The following is a 22,644-nucleotide window of genomic DNA, read 5'->3' as shown; positions in this document are numbered from 1 at the left end:
AAATAGCTGCGCAACTCACACAGAAGAAAAACAAAGAACTGGACAAATTGAGAGCTGGAATGCACAAAGACAAAGCACTTTCAGTTGGAAGACACGGAAGGAATAAAGAGTTGGGCAATTCACGCAGAAGAAAAATAAGAGCAAGAAACACACTCATGCGGAAGGAAAGGAAAATAAAAGAGACGGAAGCCAAATGCACGTTGGAGGGACTTTCGGTTGGATGCAAGATTTGGAAGGTTGACATGCAACACGAAAAAGGAATAAAAACTCAAGCACGCCAGCTGCGGAAGATATAAAACAAAGACAAAGTCTAGAGAAGAAATAAAACAAAAAGGGAAGAATGGAATTGCAATGCTGGACTTGCAGCACTAAAGGAAAAGAAAAAAATAAAACCGGAAAACAAAGAAAAGAAAAGTTGGCTTGCCTTAAGAGACATTCTTACTTGCACGCGGATGAATCCTCATACTTCCGATTCTATAAAAAGGGCCAGCAGAGTTAAGAGTTCGGTGTGAGTTCGAGAATTTTATTCGGAGTTTTTAGTAATTTGGTTTTAGAGTTTTTAGCAATTTTATTCCAGCTATCAATTCTCTCAGTTCTTTATTTTTCTTCTGCGTGGGTTGCCCAGCTATTTTTTTTTTTTTTTTTTTTTTTAATTTCCCCCCTTTCTGCATACAGGATGTTTCCACATACAGGATGTCAGCTGGTTCCGCAACGGGGACATAGGGGCGGTTGTCCCTAGCATTTTTTATATAAATCACATGGTAAGCCTGGAGAAACCTCACCTTCACATTAATCAGCAAATTCATGATCTCAAACAAATTAACAGATAGACGTCACTGACTTCCCAGCATACAGACGACGAGCATAAACTGTGTCAAGCATTTGGCCAACAATTTTTTTTTTTTTTTTTTTTTTTTTATAGGCAAAAAGAAAAACATTTGACCAACAATATGTCCAACAACGTCAAAGAACTAGCAATTTTAGTTCCGTAAAAATGCCACAGTCGCAACTCGTGATCCCTCAGATCCACCAAACATGAATGTTGGATATGAACGGACATGACTCAGGAATCGAAATGGAGGATCTCTTCCAGCTTCTTGATCCTTGGGTGTCTCAGGATCCTGCGACACACCAATCCTTCTCTGATTGAAACTTTCCACTTCTTGCATCAATTCGTCTTTTGTACTGTTACAAGACGTGACAACCTAAGAAAGCATCACCATGATCAGATAGAAAAAGAGGAATGTCCAGTGGTGAAAGAAAACCTAGAAAGCGTAAGCCACAAAAATGGTATATTATATAAGGTAATCATGATTCTTCCAAAGGAAATCTCCATCAATGAGGGCTTGCCCTTCTCTTTTTATAAGCAAAGGGCTAGTCCAAATTACCTGGTACAAGAAAAAGAAACAACAAGGCCAATTCCAGTAACAAATATTAGCTAAATTAATGATGCTTACTAATATTCCACCAGAAGCTACCAATCTTGAAACAGAATCCCAATACATCATCCTGCAAAATGAGAAAACATCATTAATTAAATTACCAGTTAGCATTCACCAAGCAGTGACCAGTTTAAGAATTTAGCAGGAAAAAACTCTTTTTTTTTTTTTTTTTTTTTTTTGGGGGGGGGGGGGGGGTGGGGGCGGTTAGGAAGTGATTGTAAAACAATTTTCTTCTGAAAGGCTATATTCACAGCATGCAGCAAAGAGGATACTTTTTGACGGGGCCATCAGGATGCAATCCAATGGCATCTAAAGTTCCTTTGTCCATGACAAGTTGAAACTGCCTTTCCAACTTTGTCTCAAGAACATCATCAACCTTATAAGCAAATAAAGCAACAAGGTTAAGTTTTTCTCAATGTATGATACAGAAGTTTTAGATGCAAAACAATCAAATATAAAAGAGTTCATTATATTAGTTTTTACCTTCCAAAAAATATATTACATTGACCGCTATCAGTAATTTCATCGAGGGATTATTAATTCAATCCTAGACATGATTAAAACACAAAGTGCCACAGATAAAGCACTTCAAACCCCTAAATCAAAGTGGGTGCTATTAATCACACCAATCTAAGATCCATACTGAACTTGGTGATGCAAAAAGCAGGAAATCCTTCCATTTCTTAGGGTACACAAGTAACAACGACCATGGCACCAACACTACTAACAATTAGAAGTAGTGAAAATTCTGCGCATGATTATAAGGGATCCCAAGGTATTCTCAAAGTTTAGTCGTACCAAAAAACTAATATTAGGAAACCCATTGCGATCAGCAAGGCTTCGAGCTAGCTGAATTGCTCCTTCACTATAATCAGTTCCTGTTAGATCAGAGAACCTGAATATAAAAAAACTATTAGGTCCATTAAGTTCAATATGAGCTAACATTGGAAACGCAAATAAAAATTTCACTCTTCAGCCAAAATATCATAACAATCTCATAAGTAGGGCCTACAGATACTATCACCTAATAAATATCCTTATTAAAGCTGAGTTTATCAATTAAAATGAAAATGAATGTTTATTAACATACACAATCTCTATTGACATTCGATATTGCCAGACTCTCTGAATTAAAAGCCCCTACATGTATCCCACACAAGATTACAGGTATGTGTGCGTCATGCATACAATGTTTTCTTAAAAAGTGAAAAAATTACACGAGTTTTCTTCTGTAGTAATCATACATAACCAGAAATACACTGATCAATATATATAACCAGGAATACAATTTAAAATTCAAAGCATACCCCTGCTTAGCAAGTTCTTGAAGAAGCAAACCATTGCCAGTCCCAATATCAAGAACACCCCAAGTAGAGAGATATTTATCACCCTCCTCAACTCTCTCAGACTTGATATCATCAACATGATTTGGCAAACGACCTTGAGAAATGCTAAAACACAAGCGTTTGGTCCAAGTAACAATTACTTCCACAACATCAGCTCCAAACCTATTGAAACAGAGGAAAACAAACAAATAAATGAATTCCAGAGTGCAAAATGAGAGAACATAAGATTTCTTCAAACTCCCATCATTCTATTTCTCTGCCTTTTTCCTGTTCTTTTTAATTAACTATCCCTCAGAATATAATATTATAGTTCTTCCTATCATCTAGCATATCCAAACACTTTTTATTGGTAAAATTCAAATCTAATATCAAAACAAACCCTGCTCATCTTTAATTAACTAAGCAAAGGCCCAGGAAAACTTTTAGCCTATTGTAACATTCTGTTGCTATGCCCACAGGTCATAACGAACATTATATGAGAAAAAAGAGAGAATCAAATATCAAATCAACACTTACCAAACTTCACCGGCATGGCCATGTTCATGAAAATTTGCCAACTCATCCGCATATGCAGCATCCCAATAACACTGAAGGCCTAACATTGATTGCACAGCTTCTTCAGCATCTGCTTCCTCCTTGTCAGAACTGCAAACACATCACGTGATTTCAAAATCAATATGCACAATAAGATACTAACGATTAACAAATAAGCAACACTTCAGCTATTCCCCAAACTTTAATTTTTAAACAAATTATCTGCTCCTAAACCCTCAGGGAACCAATGGCAAGAGTTCAAACCATATCAGCATCTCTCTAATTGTAGATTCTTTACATATAATATATTCCTTGGCGACACTTCAAGTTGTAGATCATCACATCTAATATATTCCTCGGAATAACAGCAAACAAATCAGACTCGTTAATGGATGAATTTGCCAGAGCCACGCATCAAATTCATAAGCCCACCAATTTCACGTTCCACTTCCGACGCATAGTGTTACATCTTTGTTTTTAGCATATTCTGAAAAACTCATCGATCATTTCTAGGAACTCGATACCGCAATTGCACATCTAAATTTCAAACAGATTCAGAATTGCGCTTAATCTTGGTCATCGAGTTGAAATCAGAATTCCAAAAAAAAATGCAAAAGATAGCGTTCAAAATATCGTCTTCATCATATTTTTCCGCAACTTTCCAACGAAATTTCTCCAAAACAAGACAAAGCGGAGCGTTTACAGAAATATAGAGAGATGAGACCTGTAATCGGAGGGGGCACGGAAGTTGCCTGCGGAAAGGGCCTCGGCGGCGTCCGTCTGGCGCTGGTCGTCGTCGAGGGTGCTGCCGTAGTCGCTTTTGATGGACCAGGAGTCAGCCGCCACGGAGCGGTCGTCGTCGGAGATCAGCTCGCTCACAGCGCCGCGGCTCTGCTGCGACGAGAGCTCCGAGTCCTCCGGAGATAATCGGATTCCAGCCATTGTATCTTATTTCTCTACAGACTACACGGAGAGAGGGGTTCTCTGAGAGATTGGGGGACTTGGGAAGAAGCAGCCGCCCGCGAGAAAGAAGGCGATGAAACGTGGGTGGGGGACTCTTCGGTCACTGAGTCGATAAGTTTGAACTTTGGGTTTGGATCCTCCTAGCCGGCCCATCTCTCCATCCTTTCGGGTCCAAGTAACATTCACTTGATATTTTAGGGTTTATATATTGTATTTATTTCTCTTTTAATTATAATTTTTCTTTAAATATAAGATTTCGTTTGATTACGCAGTTCAGATAAAATGAGATGAGATATTTTATTAAAATTTAAATAAAATTTTATTAAAATATAATTTTTATTTTAAGATTTGACAAAGTTGAATTGTTTATTATATTTTATATGAGAGTTTTAAAAAGTTGTAATGATGAGATGAAATGAGATAAGATAAAATGAGATATTTTGTGTATCCAAACCGGATTTAAAGGAGAACTAAGGTATAAGCTTTATCTAGGTACTTGCTAAATTGATGAAATCCTCGTTTGTTTTCTCAGATGAAATAAAATGAAATTTTTTTAGATATGTGAACAGTATTAAGATATATGAGTTGAAATGAAATGAAATAGTTTTGTTAAAATGTGTGTGTTTGTTTATAGATATAAGATGAAAAGTTGTTGACTTTTTTTGTAGTATTTGATAAAGAAGAAAAAATGGGATCCACTAATTATTGTGTGTTTTCTTAGGTAATATTTTATGAAATAGTATTTGAAAAATTAAGACCCACTAACCTCAGCTCTCACGTACGAGACAATTCAACCAATGGGAAACGATCTGTACGAGACAAACAGATAATGGACAGTTGAAAGCACATTCTCCACTAGCAGGCTTTGTTGCTAAAAGATGAACACGAGAGAGAAAAAAGAGAGGTTCTACTAACAGCTTTTTGTATATAGTATAGTCAATAATTAGTGATAAAATAATTATAGATGAACTGAGATAAAAAAAAAAAAAGTAACGTAAAAAAATAAGTGTTTATTTTTAGAGTGCGTCTGACTGTACAAAACTTGAAAAAAAATTTTAAACTTTTGTGTTTTATCTCTCAAAGCAAATGAGGCAAACAAAACGGATTTTATTTTAAGAGTAATTCTTAGAGGTGTAAATTTAAACCGAGAAACCGGAAAACCGGTTCGGATCGGTTTTTGAATTATGCAAACCGGCCAGAACCGGTTCGGTTCCGGTTCTACGATTTCCAGAACTGGAACCGGACCAAACCGATTGGGAAAAAAAATATAAAAATTAATATTTTATATATAAGTTTTATATATAATATATAATTATATGTAAATTTTTTATATATAATATATATAATTATATATCATATATGAAATAATTTCATATTATAATTTATAAATTATAACATAAAATGTTAATCTTAAATATGAACATTTGTAATTTGTTTGATTATATGTTATTAATATAATTATATATAAGATGATATTATTATAATTTATAAAATAAAAGTTTAATCTTAAAGATGAAAATTTAATTGATCATATGCTTTAAACATAAAATATATATATATTAAATTATATTATATATAGTCTAATATATTATATAGCTATACTAATATGTAAGTTTATGACTAATACTAATATATAACTATACTAATAGTATAATATTAATACTATTATATAGTCTAATATATTATATAGCTATACTAATATATAAGTTTATAACTAATACTAATTTTTTTACTAAAACATATTTTTTTAGAAGTGTAGATTTTGTAATAGGAACAGATTTTTTGAAGCAAATTTTTTTTTTATTAACAGATTTTTATTTTTTAATGATAAACTTACATTTTAAAAAATCGAAAAACAGGACCGGATCGGACCAGAAATTGGTAAAACCAGAGATACCGGTTTAGGAGGGTAACCGGTGCGTAATTGGTTTTGAAAAATACAAAACCGGTACATACCGGTTCGGTCCTAAATTTTATCCAAAACCGGACTGGACCGGACTGGTTACATCCCTAGTGATTCTATATACAACCTTGAAGTGTGCAACTGCCACGCAATCGCTTTGAAAAAGAGTGGGGTCTATTATTAAAAAATTAATTTTTTTTATATAAGTCTCATGTTTTATTCAATTTTTTCAAAATGATTACGCTGCGATTGCACAATTCACAATTACAAATATCTTTTCTCTTATTTTAAACTCTTCTATTATTCAACTCAACAAAAAATCCGTTTCCCCTCAAAACGGTATCGTTTTAAACAACGATAGAAAGAAGCAATCGTTTCGTTTTTACATGAAGAAAAACGTTTCTTTCTAGTTTCTAGTCACGGTGTCTGTTACAAGCAAAGTTTTAAATTTCGTACCGTACCGGCCGGTACGGCCGAAATTTTTCATTTCGGCCGTCCGGCCGGTACAGGTACTATATCTGTTCCGTACCGGCCGGTACCGGTCATACCGACCTCAATTTCGGCCTGTACCGGCTTATATTTCGGCCGGTACCGGCCGATATTTCGGCCTGTGTTTTTTTTTTTTTTTTTTTTCGTTTTTTCATTTTTTCAAACTACAAACTTATTTTTTAACCCTCAATTCAGACTAGACTATTTATAATTTTTATATATATGTATTTGTATATAATTTATTTATATATAGACTATTATTTTAGAATATAATTTTTATATATATTTATATATATAATTTATTTATAGATCGACTATCCCGAAATGTTATCCCGAAACGCTATCCCAAAACGATACCGGTACTGAAATATTTCGTTCCAGTGCCTTGACCGGTACGCTATCCGGTACGATATTCAAAACATTGGTTACAAGAGCTGGTCGGGTCGATCTCCTTTCGAGCGCTGTTTTCTCATTGCTTCTTTAAACAGTTCTCTGTTGGGTTTCGCACGTTGTCAAAGGTAGTGTGTTATGGCTCTCTCCAGCGCAACTAAGCGCTTTCTCGGTTCGATCCTCCACAACAGGCTGCTAAGTTCTAGTTTTACCCAGGCCGATTCACGATGCGGCGTCGGCGGCGGCGGCCTAGCGATCTTTTCCAGGAGTTTCAGCGCCGAAGTATCTTCTTCTTCCAACCAAATGAACTTGATAAAGCAACTGAGGGAGCGAACCAGCGCCCCCATAAAGGACGTCAAGGCCGCCCTTATCCAATGCAATTGGGACATTGGTCCGAAATCACTCCCCCAAACCCCCCGCTTTGATTTTTCTTTTCCTTTTTCTTTTTATTCTCCTCAGTGAATGTAATATTTGCTGACAGAGGCGGCGCAGAAGGACTTGAGGAAAAGAGGGAAGGTGCTGGCGTCGAAGAAGTCGGCTCGTACGGCCGCCGAGGGTTTTCTTGCTCTGGCGCAGACTGAGAGCAAGGCTGCTCTTATTGAGCTTAACTGCGAAACCGATTTTGTTGCCCGAAATGATATATTTCAGCACTTGGTCGGTATCTGTGTGACTTTTTCTTATTTAGTATTCATAATTCTGCGTGCTTTCATTTTTTTCTTAATTGTGTGCTTTCATGTTCTTCAGTTTTGATGCTCTTGTTGTATTAAAGGCTAAAGCGTCTCTCTCTCTCTCTCTCTCTCTCGGATAGGCTTTGTCATTGGCTAAGCAGGCTTTGCTGGTTGAAGGTGCTTCTCAGCAGGGTGCCGAGCCCTTCCAAGTTGGACCTGAGAATATGGAGGTAGAGACTGTGTTACTTCTTTTTTTCCCTTTCTTGTAAATGGTTATTTGTTTTTTCTTTCTGTTATCTTTAAATACTGATATTTTGCTTTTGGTCTTAGTTCTCATTTTGACTGTCATTATTTACTCCCTAATAGGAGCAATCATTTTTGGAATACGATACCTTGTGATTCCCCCTGAATCCGTGATCGTGATCCATGTTAGGCTGTTTTAGTCATGCATGTCACAACCTAGATTTTATTTTTAAAAATATCGACTTATCAAAAAAAAAAAAATTTAAATATCCTGAATAAAACTTTCAAAACTTGTTTTTGGAAATAAGAATTTTTATTGGGTGCGCAAGGTGCTACCCTTGTACACAGGGTGCATATAAGAGGGGCACCAAAATAAGGAGGTGAAGGAAAACAGACAGACAAAAAACTCTAAATAAGAAGGAAATCCAGCACTATCTTGAGCCGACACCTAGACCTAGTGTTTTCAGCACTGTGGAAGAAAGCTCAAGCTAGCACTATCATGTGGTTGAAGTTTTTGCGAGTCTTTGGTCAGTGGGTAATGTAATCTTCAAATTTCATCCTCCAGGACTTGAAGTTGTATCTTGAACATCCGAAGATTAGTGGAGAAACAACTGTACAAAGTGCAATAACAGAAGTGGCTGCAATGATGGGAGAAAATGTCAGATTTAGAAGGGGATTTGTGATGTCTACTTCTTTAAATAGTGTTCTTTCTACCTATCTCCATACAAGTCCCCAACCAGGTACATAATTTCAAACTGCCTTTTCTCTTGTAAGTTGCATGAAGCACCTAAATGGGATTTGCATCCACGAAGTTACCCTGTGCACATTACAAACGAAGAGGATCCATTTGAGCTTGAGCACATTGGCCAGTGATTCCAAACTTCGTCCCTTTTTTTTTAAGAAAATAGACTCACTTACACAGGCAGGTCCTCTAACGGAAGTCCATTCTTCCAGAGAGGGAGAGGTTTATCTCATTCGACATGATCTCTTAAGCATTTGATCTGGAAACAGGTTTGGGTCGTATTGCTGGAATTTTAACTCTTGAAGTAGAGGATGGGAATTCTCAACTGGATGCTCTTCAACGTGTTGGATCAGAATTGGCAATGCATGTTGTAGCAGCTAAGCCGTTATTCTTAACAAAGGACCTTGTTTCTTCTGAGGCATTACAAAGTGAAAGGGAAATTCTTAAGTCTCAGGTACTGTTTCATACAATTTAGCACTTGTAGTAGGCTCTAAGTTAAACATGACTTGAACAGTGAATGTGAGCTTACCGAATCAGAGTCTGGATTATGCTTATTTAATGTAATTATAGTTAATACTGATTGGGGTTTCTATATGGATGAGGCTTTCTAAATCTTTATTTTCTATGTCCATGCATCTGCCTGTGCATGTTCAGAGTGTCAATGTGCAGTTGGTGGCCGCATTTTCATATTTTTCTTGTTTAGTTTCTTCTTGGAGTTAGATTGACTCAAAATTATTGCCATGGTTGTATGGTTTCTACCCTCAAGATCCTTTTTCTTCTCCTGATTTGTTTGGTTTGATTTTGTTGAATTTTGGTTGCATCAAATGAGAAAATGAAGTCTTCCCCGTAATGGATAGCAACTCAGAGTATGAGCCCTCATATATATAAATATATATATATATATATTTATTCAGTATGAACCCACAAATTATTTAAGCATGTCGTTATTAAGGCTCCTTGGCGGTCTTTTTGCAATCAACTCAATCCTTCTTTTTTTTTTTTTTTTTTTTTATAAGTAAACAATTGTATTGATGATAGGCATAGCCCCAAGTACACAAGAAGGTATACAAGAGATAAGACCTATCTAGGTCACAACAACGGAAACAAGAAAATCTAAGCCATTAAAGTTTACAGCTATGGCCCATAGGAATAAAGTTCTTAAAAGGAAAGATCTAAGTTCCTCTATCAACCGCTCCTTATCTTCAAATGTCCGGTTGTTACGCTCCTGCCACAAGCACCACATAATATAGGTACCATCTTCCACATGGCTTTGATTTGTGGAATACCTCCTAGATGTGCCCAGCTAGCAAAAGGTCAACCACTGTGGCGGACATAACCCAAGCTACCTCTACTCGGCCAAACACTTCACAACACTCTAGCAACCTCGCAATGTAGTAAGAGATGGTCTACAGTCTTGCCAGATTTCTTGCACATGCAACACCAATCTAGTATAATCACCCTACGCTTCCTCAGATTATCTGTTGTCAAAATCTTACCCAGGGAAGCTGACCAAATAAAGAATGCCGCTTTAGGAGGCGCCTTATTCTGTCAAATCCTTCTCCATGGAAACTGATTATTCAGTAAGTGTGTGAGGGACTTGTAGAAGGATCGAACCGAGAATATGCCCTTACCTGCAGGTACCCACCACAATGTGTCAGCTTGTTATCTATTCGGTTTTGCGGAATACAATAGGCTAAAAAAGTTCTCGAAGTTGCTAACTTCCCAATCTTGTGTTGCACTATTGAAAATGATGTTCCATTGGACATGATCCCCCGATAACACCATGAGATCCGCCACTGAAACTTCTTGGTTACCTGCAACCTGGAAAACTGAAGGAAATGAGTCCTTTAGGGCATTATTTCTGCACCATATGTCACTCTAAAATTTTATTCTAGAGCCCGCTCCCAACACAAGTTTAGTATGGCGAGTAAAAATCCCCCATCCTCGTTTGATGTGCTTCCAAACTTCCACTCCATAAGCCCCACACTCACCTCTCTAATACCCTAGCCAGTGTCCCTTCCCCCCCCCCCCCCCCCCCAAAAACCCCTTCCAATAGACTTCCGTATTTGCAATCAATCACTGACTTCCATAGGGCATTCGTTCGGTTTCATAGTATATCTTCACAACCATTTTCCAAGTAAGGCCCGATTGAAAATTCTCATATTTCTAATTCCCAATCCATCAGAGGAGATTGGAGTGCATATCTTGTCCCAACTAACTAGATGGAATTTGAATTCATCCCCCACACCACTCCATAAGAAATGACTGTGAAGTTTTTCAATCCGGGCCGCCACGCTAGCTGGAATAGGGAGTAGAGACAAAAATGTGTTTGGTAAATTAGAAAGAGTACTCTTAATTAAGGTAATCCGAACACCTTTCGACAAGTACAACCTCTTCCACCCTGCCAATCTTCGTTCTATCTTCTCTATCACTGTATCCCAGATTGATATAGCCCTTGAGGCAGCTCCCAATGGAAGTCCAAGGTAATCCATTGGAAGAGAGGAAACCTTACATCCAAGCGTGCTGGCCAATTGCTGAAGAATGTTGTTAACCCTTCTGATTGGCACTAACTTTGATTTATCAAAGCTCACTCTCAAACCGGAGGCTGCTTAAAAACAGAGTAGACTTGCCTTCAATGCCCGTAGCTGGTTTTGGTCTGTCTCACAAAATACTAGTGTGTCATCTGCAAACAATAAGTGAGAAATGTTAATAAGACGCCTATTGGGATCACCAACCAAGAAGCCAGCCACAAAGCCATTCATGACCAAAGCCGATATCATCCTACTAAGCGCTTCCATAATAATGACAAAGAAGAGTGGGGACAATGGATCCCCTTGTCTTAGGTCTTGGGAACTGCTAAAGAAACCAACTGGATTGCCATTAATCAAAACAACTCAATCCTTCTTCTCTACTAGATGGTATAAGTCTTTGATACTAATTATACTAATTTCCTCTCCCTCTCTCTCTCTCTCCCCCACACACTTCAATACATCAAGTAGTTTTCTGCTAATATAATTTATATGGTCTAACTCCTTGTTTGTAATGTGCATTCTGTTAGTTTTTAGATTCCAATTATACTTAAAAAAAAAAGTTTTAGATTTCAATTGTTTATTTGATTTTCCATCATAGGCTGAAACGACTGGGAAGTCTAAGATGGCCATAGATAAAATGGTAGAAGGCCGATTACGCAAATACTTCGAAGATGTTGTTCTGATGGAGCAAAAGTTTGTTATGAATGATGCCTTAAATGTAAAGGTACGTAAAAGTTGATAAAAAGAATAACTTGTTATTCAGATAGCACAACTGGGAAAAAATCACTTGTTGCTTGGAGACCAACTAGTTTTCTTTTGGGTGGTTTGTGTCATGTTAAGTCATGGGAGTATATGGCTCAACTCAAATACAACCCATTTCAGCCCATTTAAAATAAATGGTTTGAGTTAACTCAAATATTTAATTCGACCAGGTACACAATTACATATTTTATAATCATAAATTTTATCAATTATTCACATTCACAACTAAGTTCACGATAAAATCAATTCATGATAAAATCAGTTCTATAATCAATATCTGTTACCACAAGTGATAAAAATAACCCAACTTCTTAGTGCATATCCAATCAAAACAAACTTACAGCAAAAAGATAAGAGAAAATAAGCATTCAACAAATAGCTATAAAATTGTAAAAACATAATCATATTATTTTTCTTTTTCATCGGTAAACAAAATTTTATTGATCATGAGAATAGGCAAGAGCCCAAGTATACAGGTTACATGGGTTATGAATTGTTCCTCTTCATCTGCCACATTCATCCATCTATGGAATGTGGTACAAGTTTCTGTAACATGAAGGCATGCATAATTGCTGGCTATTTTTATGTATGTGTGCGTGTATTTGAGCATATATGTGTTGCAAAATGTAGTTGATTTATTTTTGCATGGTACTCTGCAGACACTGTTAAATAATCTTTCCAAGGAAGTGGGCTCACCTGTGAAGATAGGGAGTTTTTTCAGAATGGAAGTTGGAGAAGGAATTCAAAGGTAGAAACCATGCACTTTTCTCTACGTACATGTCATTTTTCTTCTTTGTTATAAGAAAATGGTGTGTATATGAAATTCTCTAGAGGCAACAATGAGGTTTGTTAATGTTGTTGTATATTGTGATGTACAACAATGAAATGTATGTTTAGTTCTTTGGTTAATCTATCCCAACTCGTGACAGCCATGGACCTAGTCAAGATCGCAGTTACCAAATGATGCCCAAACACATTGAATTTTTGAAGCAATAAAATATCATTAAAACCACATAAATCCAAGTACATGGTACGTATACAAGTGATTCACCTATTTACACAGAAACTTGATTTAACAAAATGAAGTTCAGTGACTGACGAAATTATATCTGCATTTCTCATGCTGGGTCCTTATCTTGCTACATTGAGCATCTCTAATGTTACTCTGCAATTCCCAATTTTGTCATTACAGGCAAAACCTATGTATATATTACTGGCTCATAACCTTAAATCCTGTCTGCAAAATAGATGTTTTTACTTTTTCCAGCACAGGGCCTGAAGTATACCTTATGCGTCTTACCGGCTACCTGTAATTTGCAGGCTGGAAGCTGAATCCAGTGCATCTGAACCTGTGGCACAGGTTGTTTAATGTGAGTTGATGTTGCTCGCTTATCCAGTGGACTCATTAAAGGTAGAGATTAATGTTAAAGACGCCGCCCGCGGGTGGGGGGAAGGGGGATTGTGTTGTGTGGGTGGGTGGGTTGAGGACCTTGCTGCTTTCTTATTTCATTTTAAATTTTGACGGTCTTAGTACTTATCGGAAAGTCAAATAATGGTCTTAGCATGTTTTCTTGAGTTTGACACATCTTAGTCACTTTGCTTCACAAACGAGGCCTTTTTGAGCAACCGCATGGTTGAAGAGCTCCGATGTTTTTATTTTTGCAACAGATTTTTGAGATGTCTTTCCCTTTTCTTCTTCCTTTTGCCTCAATACATGGAAAAATAAAGTGGTGTGGTCTTTCATATACATTTTTTTTTTTCCAGTAATGCTTTTGATTAACAAGTTATAAAGACGACATACTCTAGTCTGCTTGAAACTTTCTAGTTGAAGGGGGGGAAATCTCTAATACTTAAAACTCCAATTCCATGAAAGGACAACCGGAAACAACTTTCTTCTGAAAAAACCCACCTTCAAAAATTCATCCAAAGGAACTTCAAATTAAAATGTGGATAAAAGGATCTTGAACAAGAACTTCATGTGTTGAAGTAGTTCAACTAGTTTTCTATTGTGCAGAGGCGATTTTCAAGATGCATCGAAAATGATGATGCAACCTGAACGTGTCATTGCGTCAATGCGTTATGCAACCTGAACATCTCTCATTGCTCTCTCAATGAGAGTTGTGGCAACTGCAAGAGGCTAAAGTTGGAGGAACTGCTGAGTTGGAATGTGCATTTGTATAAGAAAAAATCTATTCATCATTCTTTCATCATTCTATGATGTGGCATTAGATGATAAGTTCACAAGTGAAATATAATAAATAGTCTCCAATCATTTAATGACACATCATAAGATGATGAAAAGTGGGATGATGAGTAGCATTACTTTGTACAAAAAGAAAAACGAAGCTATCTTAATCCCAAGCTACAAAGATTAATAAAATATATTCTGAAAAACAAAGAGGGGAGGAGCAAAACATAGAAAAACTAGAATTCGAATTAAAACCATAGGCTTGAAAAAGGTAAGGTCGTGAAGATGTAAAGTAAAAACAACTAACCAAGTGCACAGCATTCGATGGCTTTGATTTTCATGAATAACAAAATTTTGGAACTATTAAACCAAAATCAAGCGCCTTGGCTATTACACAGTATGGAACAGGATACAGATCCAGATTAAACAAACCGCAACCTCTAAGGAGAGGGAGGGCAAAGAAAAATAATAAAAAGGAACATAGCAGTATAAAGTGATCACTCTATAAAGTTATCAATCTGAGCAAATGTCTAAATGCTAGTAGCTGAAGAAATGTTCAAATTCTTGATTCATCTCTAGCTTTCATATTCTCTCCAGCAGTAAGGCAAACAGAAATATGCAACGTTCTTCAGTTCTCATTTTTATTTATGCCTTTTCTTGGATGGACTTTTTGTCAACTTCCTTGCTTTCTTTATGTTCTCATCATAACCCATTTCCTGCAACTCACATCAAGCAATCTGATAAACTGTATATAAGCTTAAATCTCAGATTAAATGATAGCATCAAGATATAAAACCTTAATTACCTTATTTATTTTTCTCTTTTCCTCTCCAAGCCTGTTTCTGCTTTTCCTTTTTTTGTTATTCTGACATTAGCAGAGAAGCATTAGCATCTTGTATAAAGATGTACTCTTCAATCTGTTTTTTCAAACATTGTGCTGGAAATTTCAAATTAAAAATACTAACCAGCGGAAGAGCTAAAATTCGAGCATTCATCTCTGCAGGAGTCTCTTGGTTCTCAATTTCCCCATCACTGTTGAGCATATCCTTCAGTCTACCTTCATTCAGTAATTTCTCAGATCGAGCATGTCTCTAAGACATCGAAAGGTAATAATTAGGACAACAATGTAAGGCCCTCTAACAAAGTAACATATGGTGACGATTCTCACGTGCAAATTAACTCGAGGACTAATGGCACGACATACAGAAACCCGGGAGGGTGGTGGCTAAGGTGAGTTATGAGACATTACTCTCATCTTGCTTCATTATGACAAATCGAAGTACATGTTACCAAACCACGTACTACGAAATTGGCCAAAGGTACTTAATTTTCAGAAATAAAAGGTAAGGAGTGTAAGTGCCTGAGAGCACTATTAAGTAATTGCCAGAACATATGAGAAAGGCCACATGGTGCCCTAATCATAACAAAGAAGAATACTCCGATGCAGCAGGATGGTGATGGCTGAGGTGAGTTCGTGCACAGACACAACTTTTCCTCTAAATTTAGAACATTCCTCACTTTTAGAACCAAAGACTACGTAATTGACTAAGCACACATGCTAAGAAATATAAAAGTTTAAAGAGTGTTACTATCTGAGCTATCATTCAGCATTCAAATCAACTACCATCATCCTTGCCAAACCAAGGTGAGAGAGATCAACCCTCGTAAAAATGAGGGGAATTTTTGGCACTTAGTATTAATTATTTAAATCATAGGGTGATTGGTAGGTGAGGAATTGTAAACGATGATTTGAATTTTAGGAGAGGAGTGGAAGAAATATGCGAGACATCTCACCTTGGAGTTTAGATGAGCCCTTAGAGTCTCTTCATTCAAACAGATAATTCTGGGGCATATCCGGCACTTGAAAACTGATTTGCATTTCATTATATAGGCTGGAATATCTGCTGGTAACGATTCTTTTTCAGCCACGATATTGGAATGTGTCTCCAGTGCCTCAGAACCATATTTACCAGACAAATGACTTTCAGTAAGGATTTGTTTTTCATTTCCGGTTTCAGCATCATCATCCATTATGGGTAGACCTGCCATTCAACAATCACATCAAATATCAAGTAATGTACTCAACCATGGCATTACCCATAGTTTGTGTGTGTGCGTGCACGCATTGGTAAATGACTCACACACTCCCCATGAGAGTTAAACTGAAACCATACCCACCTCCACATTGTTGTGGGTGTTAGAAGTGCCATTCCCCAAGTCCATTTACAAACAAAGCAATAAATACATCATCATTGACAAGCTAACAAACAAGTAAAGAGTCGGTCACAATTTCCCTATATTCCTTTGTCACAACTCTAAGAAAACCTCAAACCACATCCAAGCCTATACTCCAAAAGGACCAGTTAAGATTACAATTAGAAACCCTTGAAATCATTATAGAGGGCAAGAACTTCGCCGAGGAAATGCAGTACGTCCTAGACCCCTCTACTCATAAAATATCTAACTTCAAAATTCTCACAGCTTGAACAGGGCCAGCACACCCTCCACCCTCGCCCAAACAAACCCTACACCACATATCATGCTGAAATTGATCCCCACTTAAAGGTGCACCGCCTTCTTAATAGACTTTTTTTTTTTTTAATTACTAAGAGACTTTGATTCCAAGTAAATAGGCATAGCCCAAGTACACAGGAAGTATACAAGATAATACCTAAATACAAACTAGACCAAGTTCTTAATAGACTTCCAAATACATATACCACAACAAGGCTTCAGAAAAGCTATAACTATTCGTCCATCACCTCTATCCAGCTTGAAAGCACCAACATTTAAACAGACATCATAAGAAGTGCTGACTTATGTAATTGTAAGCCAGTAAGTAAGAAAATAATTGAAGCTTTAAATAGGGTCAGAAAGTTCAGGTACTGGATACAATTGTCCTCTTTTACAGATAATCAATTTACTAGGAGCAAACACTAATGGGCACAAATATTTTGACGGAGAAAATCTTTCCATATTCACAAGATACATTTCTTTTTTGGGATTCCTGCAAAAGGAAGGCCAGGTCCAATATATATATAATATTCAATTTGAAGCACTAAAAGTTATCCTTCCATGAAAAGGGAAAATCAAAATCCTTGTTCAAGCATTGCTTAAACTACAGAGTGCAAAAGCAATCTAAAATACGAATGTGTTTATAATAACATCAACAACATTGGTCCTAATACCTGACAAAAAAAAAGTTCATGAGAGGTAAATCCTTGAAACCTCTAATTTTTTTTTTTTTGATAAGTAATACAATCTTGAAACCTCTAATTTTATGGCCAGTTTATGAGTTTTTACGATGCCTAAATTCTATTTGTACTTATAAATACAAAAAAGGTCTTAAACAAACACAAAACACAGATATTCATCAATAGAGCTTGTACAACCTCATATATTCTGTTGCTTGGTCATGAAAAAAGCATGGTAGTAATATTACCATAGCACTCTTTCATACATAAAAAAATAATAATAATATTATCATAGTGGATATAGGACTAATGCATCAATGTATCTCAGCAGCAAGATTACAGAATTCCAGCAATGCAGAAAATACAGTAAATCCTACCCGATGAGTCAAGATCAACCTCATTTGCTGAGCTATCCTCACTCTCATATCCTGAAACCAGCAAAATAAATGAGAAAATAAGTATAAAAGTAAATTGGAATTGATGAGATTGTCGTAGGTGGAAAAGTCTATAAGGTTCTAGGTGACACGACAAGATGTTCACAAAACAGAGATAATAGTAAGTATGTGCGGGATTTTGCATGAAAAAGCAGTAGAGCCAGCAAAGAGAACTGCCATAACACTTAAAAGTTTTCTAGCATTACCCTACTCAGGTAACCAACGAAAAAAGAAGGATGAGCATAAGTCCGAATAAAAATGCAGCATATATGAACAATCAATTGATGTCTAGAGAAAGAAGAAACAGAAATAAGATTGAACCAACCAGACGAGGTAGAGCAAGATTCTTCATTCTCTTTGACTTCTGCAACTACATCATCATCATCTGAATCACCTGTGGCTTCTGCTTCTAATTCAGAGTCAGAGGATGATGATGAATCTGAGGCCTGATCTTTATCGGCATGCTCTAGCTTGTAGAAGCGCCTCTTTATCATTTCTGCTCTTGGAATTAGACTGAGAACCAAAAAAATCAATTCAGAATGTAAAACAAGTCAAAGTTGCAATTAATACAAATTACAAACCATGTGGAGAAGAAAGACCAGAAAAGGATCTTATAGGGATAGCATACAATACATTGTTAAGTTTCACACACCCAATGGGTCTTGAAACCTAAAATACACACCCCCCCCCCCCCCCCCCCCCCCCCCCCAAAAAAAAAAAAAAAAAAAAAGCTTAAACCCACTGGAGAGAGAAAGAGTAGTCCCATCGAACAAACCCATTATAAAATTCCATTATCGCTTAGAACCCAAGTGGGGAAGAAGATATTATAGTTCTGATGTGGTAGCTACATTAAATATTTAAAAACACCAATAAATTTTATGATTCGTCACTGGATACCAAGACCATGATATTTTTTTTCCAACCAATTGAGATTATTTAGCATCCAATCATAAAAGCAAAGTGGCATCTAAAACACCGTAAAAAATACTGACTCAGATAAGATCTAAAAGATGCAACAAAGAACAATTACGATAAGATAATGGACGTAGATGCAGGATAAGAAATAGAGCCAATAACTTAAACATTACATTTCCCAGTGGAGACTAACAAGTCACAAGAAATACGCAATCAAGCAAGACCACGCCTTTTATCACTAATTTAAGAACTCGATTAATTCCTATACACCAACTAGTTGGGGCAGCCTACAGAATACCATTATCACATTCAAAATTATACAGAGCAATACATTCCATTTTAGAGATATGCCACGAAGTTTCCCTTGAATATCAACCCGTATTCTTTTTCCAACCTTTCTCTTACCTCCTCGGGCCCCAACTTGAAAGAAATCAATCTTCTTTTTACTTACGTTTGTATTAAAGCAATCTTCTTTGACATTGAAACATATATCATTACCCTCATCTTTTCACCGAGAAGTGATGTCCCTACCTTTTCACAGATTACTTTCTATATTCATTTTTCCCCCTGAGAATTTGCGATTAGTAAAAAAAAAGTAGCTAACTCTATCTATATATATAGAGGGGAACGAGAGAGACAGAGAGAGAGAGGCAGGCGCTCACACTGAACAGAGTTGGTGACGGCCGGGCGCAGCGAGAGGGAAGGAAAGAGCAGAGCAGGTTTTGGGTACGACTGCGGGGAGAGGAGAAGGGAAGGGAGGGAATTCTAATTGGTGATGGAGCCCGGTCCAATAATAAGGCCCACATTAGTGTCATTACACTTATATGGAATAAGGCCCACTTCCCTTTGAAGCTTTTATAAAAAGCCCACTTGTTTCGCTATGCCACACAAACTCTTTTTTATTATTAGAAAAAATCTATTCATCATTTCAACTCTCATCATCTTCTTATCATCTCATGATGTAGTATTAGATGATAGGTTTACAAGTAAAATATAATAAATAATTTTCAATCACCTAATGCCACATCATAGGATGATGAAATGATGATGGATGTTGGGATGATGAGTAGCATTACTCCAACATATTATGTCGATCAATCAAAAATTAAATGTGAGTTTATAGTAATATCAATATGTCATGTCAATAATCGAAAATTAAATTTGGCATATTATTCATCTTCACGCTAACACATGATATCGATATGGCATGTGACAATTAATAGAGATACATAATTACAAGTGTTTTAAAGTTGCAAAAATTAAGAGTTGAGATTGAGATTTTAACTGTAAGTACTAGTACTACTGATTTTACAATTCGAATAATGCTAGGTACAAGTCTTAAATGTATAAGCATTGTACAAGTTTTTTTATAACAATGTGGATCTCATCAAGAAAAAATAAGTTTTTCACACTTTTTTATGCCTGCAGATTTCTTATATACAATGCTAGCTATTTTTTAATTAGTGGCTATTTGTTGTTGGAATCCTCCACCTACTGGATACCTTAAACTTAATGTGGATGGAGCAATGACGTTTTATGATTACCATAAGGCAGACGTGGGAGCTTTTCTCAGAGATGAAAATGGTGATGTTGTGATGGCTGCTAGCAAATTTGAGAATGAAGTGAATGGCCCAGAAATTAACAATTGAGCTTCTTGTTATGTTTTGAGGCTTACAGTTATGTGCACATTTGAGATTTTCAAGGTTAATTCTAAAAAGTGATTGCTTGACGATGGTAAGGAAACTACAAGTAGAAGCAGCTAGCATCATTTTCAAGTCTGGGGATCTGCAGAAAGAAGTAATAAAAGGGTTGTTCCAACTGATCTTTGCCGAGTATAAAATCCAACATGTACATCGGATGGAAAATAAGGTTGCGCATAGGCTTGCACGTTATACTCAGAAGATATAGAGAATATTGAAATGTGGTGGAATAATGTCCCAATATTTGTTTCTCAAGCTTATTGGCTTAGTGAAAATCGGATATTCTAATGTTTTTATCTTATTAATAATATGTTCTTGTCATAAAAAAAATAGTTGCTATTTAATTTGTTTCTTTGCCAGCCAATTTCTAATTTCGCATGCAAGTCTAGCTTAATTAATTTTACTGTGGACATAGTATTTGTTTTGGAAAACTCTCTTTATAAGTCGGTGTGGATAATTTACTTACCAAAATACTTAGTATAACATTATTTGATTTGGATAAGAGAAATTTTAAAATATGAATTTTAGAAATCAAATCTTGTTAATTATATAAGTAGTATATATAGTCATGTGTTGATCTAAAATATAAGAACTCGATCATTTATCTTTGTCGCTTACTTAAAGGTGGGACATGTACGTAATTGAAGCTTTCGAAGGCAAAGGTTGTCATGTTGGGACAACTGATCATGATGAGCTCAATTCAGCTCTTTTTAGAATCCTTAATTCTGATCTGCTCCATCGGAAACCAGCTGTTATAAATGTCACAACTGAACACAAACATTCCACGGACTATGTATATATATATATATATGGACCACTGTATCAAATAAAAAGCCAATATTTTTTTATACAACAATATAAATATTCCTGAATATCGTGGGCCAAAATTACACACCTTGCATAACTAAGACTGGAAAAGATATTTTATTTCTCCTTTTGAAAGAGATACATGAATAATACCAAAATGAAAAAAGATCAGCAAAAGAACAATGTGATCGATGGATCGAGCTTCTTCTATCGGTATCGGCCTTTTCCTCATTCGGCAAAGTCCTGGCTTAGTGCACTAATGGGAACATGCAGGGTGGTCATGTGCATGCTAGTAACGCGAAGTAGGGCGATAGTACCTGAGTGGAGGAGGACGATGTGGGTTTACAAATGGTGGTAGAGGGTTACCGGCGGGCCGGGCTAGTGGTGCATCATGACCATAAGGTGGTGGGCCGGCTGGTCTTGGGGAATGATGGTGCTGTGGTGGCGGCAGTGGCTGAGGAGGATAGAATTTAGGACCTGGTGGAGCTGGCTGCAAAGGACCGTCAATGTGTGGCGGCGGAGGCGGAGATGGACATAATGGATCTGGGATTGGTACTACTGGTGGAGGTGGATGTCTATGGAAAGGCATTACTTTCTGAAGCTTATAATAAGTTGCAAAAGGTAGCAGGAGAAGTACTACTGCTGTGTTATAGAGACTAAGGTCAAGACCAATACAGTGGAGATATGATCAGGTTTATTATTTATATATATATATATATATATATATATAATATATCTAAGATCACCAGTTATAGGGTTGTTGGAAGATGAAGCTCAGAGACAAGTTTCCAGATTACATAAATAATTGATGGACTGTTAGCTGGAAGAATGGTAGACAAAAATGCATGTGTTCAACTAACCATATAGGCAGCAAGAAACCATGAGTACTTTTCAGTACTCCATTCACAGGCCACAGCGAGTTCAGTAGTTAAAAAAACACGAGTGATCTTGTGGCCACATAAATATAAACATGTGCGAATAATTAAAGATTGATCACCAGCTGATATTCTTGCCATTTCAATCTGCAGGTAGGTACGTAGAAATTGATGTTTAGGTGGCAATATCAGCTACTATATACACACAACACACACACACACAAGTATTGCTCCAGCTCGCTGCGCCCGCCTGATGAGTTTTTCCAAAACAGCTAGCGAATGACTTTGAAGTAAGAAAAGTGTTTGTTTTAATTACAAATAGATTTCAGTCTACGGAAGCGCTAAAGTACTGGCGTGACTTAATTTGTTATTATAAAATTATTTTTATTATAAAGTAAATTTAACATATGATTTGAAATCATATCAATTATCTGTGATCACACTATAACAAATATGGACTTTTCCAACGAATTCTTTTTCCATGATATACGATCGTGGAAAATAGTGTGCTGATGACA

General features: G+C 36.5%; 3 protein-coding genes across 4 annotated transcripts; 1 reads left to right on the top strand and 2 right to left on the bottom strand.

The window, feature by feature from the left end:
- Nucleotides 1-762: 762 nt before the first annotated feature.
- On the bottom strand, nt 763-4,426 carry LOC121252267 (EEF1A lysine methyltransferase 2-like). Its single transcript, XM_041151825.1, has 7 exons — nt 4,047-4,426; nt 3,305-3,433; nt 2,750-2,950; nt 2,241-2,337; nt 1,715-1,818; nt 1,458-1,509; nt 763-1,205 (listed from the first exon to the last, which is right to left on the bottom strand). The coding sequence occupies exons 1-7, from the start codon at nt 4,262-4,264 to the stop codon at nt 981-983; spliced, it is 1,026 nt and encodes a 341-aa protein (XP_041007759.1). The 5' UTR covers nt 4,265-4,426; the 3' UTR covers nt 763-980.
- A 2,675-nt stretch (nt 4,427-7,101) lies between these two features.
- LOC121252251 (elongation factor Ts, mitochondrial) lies at nt 7,102-13,762 on the top strand. The gene is made up of 9 exons (XM_041151804.1): nt 7,102-7,458; nt 7,549-7,721; nt 7,876-7,965; nt 8,544-8,718; nt 8,990-9,174; nt 11,850-11,975; nt 12,673-12,761; nt 13,334-13,447; nt 13,486-13,762. Exons 1-8 carry the CDS (start codon nt 7,206-7,208, stop codon nt 13,380-13,382), a joined length of 1,140 nt encoding a protein of 379 aa, XP_041007738.1. The 5' UTR covers nt 7,102-7,205; the 3' UTR covers nt 13,383-13,447; nt 13,486-13,762.
- Nucleotides 13,763-14,494: 732 nt separating this feature from the next.
- Nucleotides 14,495-19,524, bottom strand: LOC121252312. 2 transcript variants are annotated; one of them, XM_041151909.1, is made up of 7 exons: nt 19,407-19,506; nt 18,155-18,342; nt 17,773-17,823; nt 15,996-16,243; nt 15,167-15,292; nt 15,007-15,066; nt 14,495-14,917 (listed from the first exon to the last, which is right to left on the bottom strand). In XM_041151909.1, the coding sequence occupies exons 2-7, from the start codon at nt 18,321-18,323 to the stop codon at nt 14,843-14,845; spliced, it is 729 nt and encodes a 242-aa protein (XP_041007843.1). In that variant the 5' UTR covers nt 18,324-18,342; nt 19,407-19,506; the 3' UTR covers nt 14,495-14,842. The 2 variants fall into 2 exon arrangements, with proteins under 2 accessions (XP_041007843.1, XP_041007842.1); XM_041151908.1 differs by having other exon boundaries at nt 14,565-14,938; nt 19,407-19,524.
- Between the last annotated feature and the right edge of the window lie 3,120 nt (nt 19,525-22,644).

This window comes from Juglans microcarpa x Juglans regia, chromosome 2S (genome assembly GCF_004785595.1).
Source record: "Juglans microcarpa x Juglans regia isolate MS1-56 chromosome 2S, Jm3101_v1.0, whole genome shotgun sequence".
NCBI classification, from domain to species: Eukaryota; Viridiplantae; Streptophyta; class Magnoliopsida; order Fagales; family Juglandaceae; genus Juglans; species Juglans microcarpa x Juglans regia.
The sequence above is the reverse complement of the archived record's forward strand: the minus strand, read 5'-3'. Positions and strand labels throughout refer to the sequence as shown.

Excerpts from the sequence above, each read along its gene's own strand:
- LOC121252312 (XM_041151909.1), bottom strand. The coding sequence starts at position 18,323 with ATGATAAAGAGGCGCTTCTACAAGCTAGAGCATGCCGATAAAGATCAG. Across the intron at positions 16,244-17,772 it reads GGTTGATCTTGACTCATCGG|GTCTACCCATAATGGATGAT; the intron begins GTAGGATTTACT and ends GTTGAATGGCAG. Across the intron at positions 15,293-15,995 it reads GGGCTCATCTAAACTCCAAG|AGACATGCTCGATCTGAGAA; the intron begins GTGAGATGTCTC and ends TCGATGTCTTAG.
- LOC121252267 (XM_041151825.1), bottom strand. The coding sequence starts at position 4,264 with ATGGCTGGAATCCGATTATCTCCGGAGGACTCGGAGCTCTCGTCGCAG. Across the intron at positions 3,434-4,046 it reads CGTGCCCCCTCCGATTACAG|TTCTGACAAGGAGGAAGCAG; the intron begins GTCTCATCTCTC and ends ATGTGTTTGCAG. Across the intron at positions 1,206-1,457 it reads TAGCTTCTGGTGGAATATTA|GTTGTCACGTCTTGTAACAG; the intron begins GTAAGCATCATT and ends ATGCTTTCTTAG.
- LOC121252251 (XM_041151804.1), top strand. The coding sequence starts at position 7,206 with ATGGCTCTCTCCAGCGCAACTAAGCGCTTTCTCGGTTCGATCCTCCAC. Across the intron at positions 8,719-8,989 it reads CCATACAAGTCCCCAACCAG|GTTTGGGTCGTATTGCTGGA; the intron begins GTACATAATTTC and ends ATCTGGAAACAG. Across the intron at positions 9,175-11,849 it reads GGGAAATTCTTAAGTCTCAG|GCTGAAACGACTGGGAAGTC; the intron begins GTACTGTTTCAT and ends TTTCCATCATAG.